Here is an 8,797-nt window from a genome sequence, read left to right as displayed (position 1 = left end):
ACCCCCCCCACCCCCCGCACCTACACCCACTGACCCCTGGCTCCCTCCCCGGCAGAGCAAGAGCTGGTACCGCGCCAAGCACCACACCAGCGGGCAGGAGGGACTGCTGGCTGCCGGCGCACTGCGCGAGCGCGAGGCCCTCTCTACTGACCCTAAGCTCAGCCTCATGCCGTGAGTTGCGGCCGGAGATGGGGTGGGGGGTTCAGAGGGTCTGGCTATGGCCCCGCCCACGCTTGGGCCCCCGCAGGTGGTTCCACGGGAAGATCTCAGGCCAGGAGGCGGTGCAGCTGCTGCAGCCCCCAGAGGATGGGCTGTTTCTGGTGCGGGAGTCCGTGCGGCATCCTGGCGACTACGTGCTGTGCGTGAGCTTCGGCCGCGACGTCATCCACTACCGCGTGCTGCACCGCGAGGGCCACCTCACCATTGACGAGGCCATCTGCTTCTGCAACCTCATGGATATGGTGGAGGTGCGCCCCGGACTCCAGAGCCCCTTGCTCCCCGTTGTCAGGGAGGGCTCCAGGCCCCGCCCCACCCCAGCAGCTGGACGTGGGGGCCAGAGCCACATGCTCCCTAATGCAGAGAAGACGCTGGTCCCCACGGACCACTAACCCCATAGGACTGGGGTGGCGCCTCAGGAGCCTCCAGGAACCTCCAAGTTAACACCAATCTGGAGGCCCCCCCATCCTCCCTTTCTCCCCCTAGTTACATCCTTTCCCGTTCCCATGGAAACCAGCCCAACACATCCTGTGGGAACCAAACCCCTCCCCTCCTCATCAGCTCCTGCCCAGATCATCCAGAGCTGCCCGCCCCCCACAGGAAGGGGACAGGATGCAGGGGTTTCCCACACCCCGAGTCAGAGTCGCAACCACCTCTGTCCCTCCTTGCCCTGCAGCATTACAGCAAGGACAAGGGGGCCATCTGCACGAAACTCGTGAAACCCAAGAGGAAGCAGGGGGCCAAATCAGCGGAGGAGGAGCTGGCCAAGGGTAGGGGTCTGCGCCCTCCCCACCCACATTCTGTCCGCCTGGGGAGGCAGGGCCCTGGGGACCTGGCACCTGGCCAGCGCCACAGCACCTGAGCATGGCACTGTGCCTGGCACTGCGAGTGGAAGACCTGGGCTGCCCCTGGGTCGGGCGGGGGCTCCCACAGACTCACATCATCCCCAGATTTACCTGTTTCCCACACCTGCTGTCATCTGCCCTGTCATCTCAGCCAGAAACCTGGCCCAAAACGTCGACCCCCCCACCCTCCCACGGCCCCTTCACGGCCAGGTTCTAACACCAGTGAAATTCATCCCCTCCCTGCCTGGCCTCAGATCGTCCCATCAGCCCACCTCCTTCCGGGGGACAGTCTCCTGACCCCTACCCCTGGGCCCCCAGAGGCAGCTTTCTACCATGACAGCTCACCCACGTCGCTCCCCCGCTTAAAGGAGGGAGGCCTGGCAGCGCCCCTGCCCTCCACGGCATCCCCTTGTGGCTAAAGACAAGCCGCTCCTCTCTCTGTGCCTCAGTTTACCCCTCTCTGAAAGGGGGTTTCCTGCTAATCTGCAGGGCCCCCTCATTTCCTCATCAGCCTCTGTACTGTTGTGCATTCTGTTCCTTTCCCCTGAAATGCTTTTCCAGACTCAAGGCCCAAAGCAAATGCCCCCAGCCACAGCCACCCTGCAGCCTTTTGAACCTGATGACCATGGCTGTCTCCTTGGGAGCATGCGTCTCTCCCAGGGACATCTGGACGTCTTGGGGATGCCCACCCCCCCCATGTGGAGGCTGGTGTCACCATGCCTGATCATACCTGAGGGCTCCTGATTTGGACAGAGGGGAGGCCCACAGAACCTGCTAGAAGAGAGAGGGCTAGCCTGCTTGAGACAGGGGTCAGGGAGGCCAGAGCTCAGATTATGCCTTAGCGCACTAGAAGGTTTTGAAGCTTTTCTGGGCTCCGTGTCTGTTGTATTTTTCGCTCCGTGTGTGTCCCTGGGTGGCCAGAGGTAATGGACTGTGCAGGGAAGAGGCCTCGGGGAATTTGGGGGGACACAGTCTCCAGGTAGAAGAGAGACGGGCGGCCCCAAGGGGGAGGCCGTATTGCCTTGGACCACGTGGTCCCAGGAGAGGGGTGCATCAGACGTGCCCATGGGCCATCGCTGGGAACGACGGCCACCGAATGTGTGCCCACAACCGGGTGTCTCTCACCAGGTGGTGCCCCGATGGGAGGGGCTGGGGGAGCCCGGTACCCCCCTGACCAGGTGTTCGTTCCACAGCCGGCTGGTTACTGGACTTGCAACATCTGACGGTGGGAGCGCAGATTGGAGAGGGGGAGTTTGGAGGTGAGTGGGTGTGTGCGCTGGGGGTGTGCAGGCTTTGGAGTCAGAGGGATGACTGCTCCTCCATACTGAAGACCTACTCGCTGGGTGGCTAAAGACAACGGTCCTCGCTCTATGCCTCAGTTTACCTCTCTGTGAAAGGGGCTTGGCAGCAGCCGCGGTGGGCGTGGATTAACTCAGGCGGTGACCCGGTGAGCGTGAGCGCGCCCCTCGCACCTGCAGGCTCTCGCACATGCTGGTCCCTCCGCTTGGGGTGCTCTGCCCACTTTCTCCGTAAAGGCCTGGCGTGCTAATATTTTCGACTTTGTGGGCCAGACGGCTCTGTCGCATGTGCTCTGCCCTGCCATTAGCAGGAAAGCAGCCTCAGAAGACAGGGAACCAATGGGCGTGGCCGTGTGCCAATAAAACTTTATTGATGCGCACTGAATTTTGAATTTTATGTTCCTTTCACATGTTGCGAAATAGCATTCTTTTGTTTCTTTTTCCAACCGCTTAAGAATTTTGAGCTCATGGGCCTTACAAAAAATCAGCGACAGGATTCAGCGCGAGGGCCACAGTTTACACACCCCTGGTTTAGAGGATTCTCTGGTCGGGAGCCTGGAGCTCGTGGGGGCGAGGGTTTCCCAGGCCTGGGGACCAAGGCTGTGTTGGCCTACATGGGGGTCGATGTGAGTGGGTATGTCCCTGTGTCTGTCCCCAACTCTGTCGGGTGCCGTTCTCCGTCCTGCCCCCAGCGGTCCTGCAGGGCGAATACCTGGGCCAGAAGGTGGCCGTGAAGAACATCAAGTGCGACGTGACGGCCCAGGCCTTCCTGGACGAGACTGCGGTCATGACGTGAGTCCCGGTGGGGGTCAGGCGCCCTGGGGTCGGGGTTCGGGCCTGCCCTCATCCCACGACCCCCTCATCGCCCCCCAGAAAGATGCAGCACAAGAACCTGGTGCGCCTGCTGGGCGTGATCCTGCACCAAGGGCTCTACATCGTCATGGAGCACGTGAGCAAGGTGCGGCGATGCCCCTGTGCGGGGGAGTTGGGGCGCAGCTGGGAAGCCTTGAACCCCAGCCCGTGTCCTACCCACAGGGCAACCTGGTGAACTTCCTGCGGACTCGAGGCCGGGCCCTCGTGAACACGCCCCAGCTCCTGCAGTTTTCCCTGTGAGTGGGGGCGGCAGCAGGGGGGTGAGGGTGGGGAAGGGACTTTCCAAGGTCAAGGGGAAACCGAGGCACAGAGCAGGGAGGAGCCTGGCCTTGGGAGTCTGCGGCCTGGGCACTAGCGCCCGCGTGCCCCCGTCCCTCCCCAGGCACGTGGCCGAGGGCATGGAGTACCTGGAGAGCAAGAAGCTAGTGCACCGCGACCTCGCCGCCCGCAACATCCTCATTTCTGAGGACCTGGTGGCCAAGGTCAGCGACTTCGGCCTGGCCAAAGCTGAGCGAAAGGGGCTGGACTCCAGCCGGCTGCCCGTCAAGTGGACGGCACCTGAGGCTCTCAAACACGGGGTGAGCGACCCTCCGGCTCCAGGTCCCTTGGGACCCCAGCTCTGCTCTGTGACCCTGGGCACATGTCTTGGCCTCTCTGAGCCTCCCCAATGAGCACTTGACCCATGTAGCCTCTCCTGTGTGTGACCCCATCTGGGCCCGTTTCCCCATTTCGGGGTTCATTGCTGAGGGCAAGAATAAGCGACCTCCTTCCTGCACTGAGTCCGAGCTCCTCTTGGTCGGGTGTGGGGGCGCCTAGGGAGTGGAAGACACTAGAGAGTGGAGGTCAATCCGGGGAGATTTCCCGGAGGAAGCAGGGGCTGGAGCAGAAACCCCTAGGGGTCGGTCCTTCCTCACCCTGGTCTTGGGGCCCACAGAAATTCTCCAGTAAGTCTGACGTCTGGAGTTTCGGGGTGCTACTGTGGGAAGTCTTCTCGTACGGCCGAGCTCCATACCCCAAGATGGTGAGCGTGGTCCGGGGGTGGGGAGGCACTGGGTGCGTGCGGGCCGGGGGCCGTGGCCATGACCCCCAGCCCTCACCGGTGTGCCCTCTGCCTGCAGTCGCTGAAGGAGGTGACAGAGGCCGTGGAAAAGGGTTACCGCATGGAGCCCCCCGAGGGCTGCCCGGGCCCCGTCCACACGCTCATGGGCAGCTGCTGGGAGGCGGAGCCCGCCCGCAGGCCTCCCTTTCGGAAACTGGCTGAGAAGCTGGCGCGTGAGCTACGCAGCACGGGCACCGCCGGCTCCGTGGAGGGGCAGGACGCTGATGGCTCTGCCCTGCCCCGTGGCCAGGAGCCCTGACCCTGCCTTGCGGGGCCGCGGGCCCCGGGGGACCCAGAAAGCAGGGGGGTCAGGGTGGGGGCGTGAGCGTGGGCCAGGCCTGAGGAGGGTCAGGGCTGGCAAGCTGCCCACTGGGCTCGGGACACAGAGCGGGCCCACGTGGGGGCTCCGGCCAGCCCCTGGACACCATGGACCGGGGAGGACTGGTGCCTCGATAAAGACATTCCAAGGACTGTGGGCGTCTGAGTCTCTCTCCGCGACCCCCAGCTTCCTCTCAGCCCAGGGGGTCCACACCAGGTGCCCCGTCACTCAGCCTGGAGCTGTCTGCCAGTCGTCTGCCCACTGAGGGGTCTGCACAGCTGGGACCGCTGGCAGCCACAGTAGGGATACGGACCCCTGGGATGGAGCCAGGAGACTCTCCAAGTGGGGATCACAACCATCCCGTGGATCCAGTTGCCATGGCCCCCAGGTCCCCACTGTGGGCCATTTGTGGATGCCGTATTCAACCTTCGAAGTCCCAGCCGGGTGTGGGTACGGGGCTCTCTGGGTCCCGGGCTCAAAGGATCATGGGAGATGTGCCCCTTGGAGCAGGTGTGTGGGAGCCCAGGGAGGGTCTGCCACATGCTTGTTGCTACTGGGCCTGGGGATGCTCCGGTGAGGCCACCCGTATCCTCCAGCTGTCACGGCCCAGCAGCCTGACCCAGTGACTCCAGGGAGAGTCAAGAAAAGCCTGCCGAGAAGCCCGTCCCGAGTCCCCGCCCCTCCCGTCCTCTGGGGTGAGGGGGCTGCACTCCAGCTCACTCCCCAGGTTTGAGTCCCGACTTGCCCTCCATGCGTGGCTGTCCCAGGGAAACTGGGGCTAGTGGCCCCGCCTTCGCATCTCTCCGGCGAGGAGGTGCGGACCCTGCACGCGCACGCAGTCAGTCCTCAGTCGTTGCTGTGACTGTCAGCCACCCCATTGTTCCCACCCAGGCAGCCTGTAGGATGCCCGGAGGGGGTCTCCCGTCCGGGCTGGGTGACGTCCCACCCCAGGATCCCCCAAGCAGAGGATGGGACACCAGGCCCCAGCACACCCTCCCCACCTCAGCCAACCCACCCCTGCCTGAGCAGAGCCTGAGCTAGGAAATACTCCAAGGTCATGCTGACCTTCTGAGATGCCCCCTGAAGCCCAGCCCACTTCCTGGCCTCAGTTTCCCCAGCAGCACCTGAAGGGGTTTAGTAATTCTTCCTGGGGGAGGGAAGTGAAGGATGGGAGGCTGGAGGGGCGGAGTGTGGACTGGTCCGCGCCTAATCCCCCCCTGGAGGGGCCCCGCCTGTCCCAGGCCCCACCTACCGCCCTCACCCACTCGGCGCGGCCCGCCCCTAATCCGGTCCTCTAAGCTGACACAGCGTCTGCACCTTCAGTCACATCCCGCTAAATCGCCAAAGCCCCCTGCACGGATGCCCAATCCCTGCTGCAGCCTCTTAACCCATCCGGCCAATTAGCTAATTGGGGCCTGAGAACAGAGCAGCTCGTTAGCGTTTTAAAGTGATGAAGCAATTAGGGGAATTATCTGCCCGCCCCGCAGGCCTGGCCTGCCCTAGCCATAGAGCCCAGAGCCTGCCTTACGGATGGGGCAGCTGAGGCTGGAGGGGCCCCCGAAAGCACTAGCTGCCCCTCTGGCCTGAGCTCAGGGTGTCTGGGGCTACCCCCTGCCTCCCGCCTCAGCCCTGCTTCTGGGACAGTGGGAGCGCAGCTGGCTCCTCCTCTAAGGCCACTTGCCCCTGCAGTTGGGCCCAGCCCCTGCAGGGCCTGGTCGTCCCTTTTCAGGGTGTACATGCGCCTTACTCTGTCACTGTCCCCACGTGTACCTCTCCCTGCAAAGCCAACATCCGGAAGCCTATGTCTCTACTTCCTCTCCTGCCGAGGGCCTGGGTCTCCCACTCCGTCCAGCAGCAGGTTTTCAGGCCTCATGTTGGCCCCTCGCCCCCAGCCCCTCCTCTCCGTGTTCAGGGTACCTTGGATTGGGGATGCGGTAGCAGACCAGTCTGAGGGGGTTCCCCTGGATCTTGCTCCAGTTCTCGGGCCACTGTCTCTGTGACAATTCCATCATCTCCCTGTTCCCAAAACAGGGACCTGGATATCGCCCTCTCTTCCTCCTTCCTCCCCAAACTTTCTCCCCCGGAAGTGCTCTCCCGTCCCCACAGCCCTTGCTCTCGCCTCCAGCCCCCTCCTGACCTCCCGTCGTGCCCACGATAGATACTGTCCAAGACACCATCTGGGGCCCTTCCCTGCCGCACAGCCTCCCATGGCTCCCCAGTGCTCTCCCCTTCACGCTGGCCTTGTCCAGAATTCTCAGTGTTGCTCTGCACCCCCATCGTGATCACGTTCCTTAAAAGCGTGACCTGCCCCCCTTGCCCCTCCCCTCCCCCACCTGAGGTTTCTCACTGGGCCTCCAACCATTGATAAGCTACATTTTATTTACACAATGGCTGTTGTCTGTCTCCCCAACTAGGATGTCAGCTCCAAGATACCTGTCTGTTTTGTTCACGGGTATACAGTAAGTGCTCAATGAATGTTTATTTAGTAAACGAAGAGTGCGCTTCTATTCGTACCTCAAAACCCAGCTAGAATGCCCCCCATGCCATGCCCTGTTCAGTATCCAGAGGTGCCCACTAACACTGCCTTCACCTGTCGGGAGCTCTGCTTCCCCAACTCCGTTGACACCCCTGTGTCGTAGAGGGCCCTTTTCTGGCCCTGCTGATGAAAATAACAGCAGACGCTCACTGAGCACGGTCAGTGCCCGGTGCTCTCTCCTTTCCTCACCGCACTGCGTCCCTGCGAGTGACAGCCACCTGGGGTAGGCCCTGGGGTCACCATTTTAGAGCCAGGAAAACAGGCCCAGAGACAGGGAGGCTCTTGTTGGTGTCCTACTGCAAGAGGAGGTGGACCCAGGAGGACAGTGTCCCTCCAACCCCCAGCCCCCGGCCCTCCCTCTGCGGCTCAGGGCAGCCAGTGGCAGACAGGACAGGAGGGCCCGTCTCAATTAATACCTTGTGCTAATCCTCCCCCACCCAACCCCACCCCCTTGGGGCCCGCTGGGCCAGGCCAGCAGCACACAAGGCGCTGGGCCCTCTGGGGCAGGAGCCCCGTGGACACCTGGGCTGATAAGGGACCACTGAGGGCAGTGAGCACTGGGCAGGTGGGCAAGGTGGGCATGGGGGTGGGAGCGGGGGGTGCAGAGTCCCAGCCTGCCTTCTCGGGGGCCCTAGACACGGAGGAAGACAGAATGACAGAGGTGTAAGGAGAGGCAGTGAGAGTGAACCCGAGGAAAGGGAATAGAAGGGGGGACAGAGACAAAGAGACACACGCAGAAAGAGAATCAGAGAGGGAAGCGGAGAGAGACCGCGACTGAGGTAATCCGAGGTCGCAGAGAGAGACCGGGGGAGGCAGAATGATCGCAGGACCCCAGGGAGGGAAAAGCCCCTCCACGTCCTACCCCTGAGCCAGCAGGTGCTGGGGCTCCCCTGCCTGCCCGGCCAGCCGCAGTCCCTCCTGCTGTCCCGCCAGGTGGCGGCGAGGAGGAGCCATGTTCCTGAGCCCTGGTGAGGGGCCGGTGGCTGAGGGCGTGGGGCCAGCCCCCTGCGAGGAGGCCCCCAAGAAGAAGCACCGGAGGAACCGCACCACCTTCTCCACGTACCAGCTGCATCAGCTGGAGCGGGCGTTCGAGGCCTCCCACTACCCAGACATCTACAGTCGCGAGGAGCTGGCGGCCAAGGTGCACCTGCCGGAGGTGCGCGTGCAGGTGAGCGCACCCCACGACACGACGACCCAGGGAGGGGGCCTCCGCTGTGTGGGCGGACCTCCCAGAGGAGGGCACGTGGGACTGGGGCTGTGACATCTGAACGGAGACAGGGCGTTTTCCGGGGCATCCGGGCGGCGCGTGCAGGACATGCAGGGGTCAAGTTAGGGGTGTTTCCCCTGAGCTCGGAGCGCGTGGGTGGAGGGGAGGCAGACCAGGCTGGGAAAGCACGCGCGAAGGGTCTCGAGTGCTGAGCCGAGCGGCTCAGACTTCACAATCGAGGGCCAGGGGAGACGAGGGGTGAGGCCAAGGGGCCTGAGGGACCTGGGCAAAGAGAGTGGTGAGGAAGGGTTAGATCCAGAAAGGACTGGGGGGTGCTGCTAGGATGGGGGCCATGAGGGGCCATCTGTCAAGACCGCCTTGGGAGGAATGACAGACCTGTGTGA

At 63.2% G+C, this 8,797-nt stretch overlaps 2 protein-coding genes across 2 annotated transcripts in view; both read left to right on the top strand.

Moving 5' to 3' along the window:
• MATK (megakaryocyte-associated tyrosine kinase) overlaps nt 1-5,271 on the top strand; it is a 5,906-nt gene extending 635 nt beyond the window's left edge. The window contains exons 3-12 of the mRNA XM_025043328.1: nt 56-171; nt 248-467; nt 893-986; nt 2,255-2,320; nt 3,052-3,151; nt 3,233-3,317; nt 3,395-3,468; nt 3,615-3,810; nt 4,167-4,253; nt 4,351-5,271. Coding sequence (XP_024899096.1) covers nt 56-171; nt 248-467; nt 893-986; nt 2,255-2,320; nt 3,052-3,151; nt 3,233-3,317; nt 3,395-3,468; nt 3,615-3,810; nt 4,167-4,253; nt 4,351-4,590 — 1,278 coding nt within the window. The 3' untranslated portion in view covers nt 4,591-5,271. The remainder of the gene's footprint in view (nt 1-55; nt 172-247; nt 468-892; nt 987-2,254; nt 2,321-3,051; nt 3,152-3,232; nt 3,318-3,394; nt 3,469-3,614; nt 3,811-4,166; nt 4,254-4,350) is intronic.
• Nucleotides 5,272-7,768: 2,497 nt separating this feature from the next.
• The window catches only part of RAX2 (retina and anterior neural fold homeobox 2), a 2,422-nt gene continuing 1,393 nt past the window's right edge, over nt 7,769-8,797 (top strand). The window contains exon 1 of the mRNA XM_006904102.2: nt 7,769-8,354. Coding sequence (XP_006904164.1) covers nt 8,139-8,354 — 216 coding nt within the window. The 5' untranslated portion in view covers nt 7,769-8,138. The remainder of the gene's footprint in view (nt 8,355-8,797) is intronic.

The sequence above is a fragment of the Pteropus alecto genome, unplaced genomic scaffold (assembly GCF_000325575.1).
Source record: "Pteropus alecto unplaced genomic scaffold, ASM32557v1 scaffold30, whole genome shotgun sequence".
Classification (NCBI taxonomy): Eukaryota; Metazoa; Chordata; class Mammalia; order Chiroptera; family Pteropodidae; genus Pteropus; species Pteropus alecto.
Note: the sequence above shows the minus strand (reverse complement) of the source record. Positions and strands in the feature narration are given on the sequence as shown.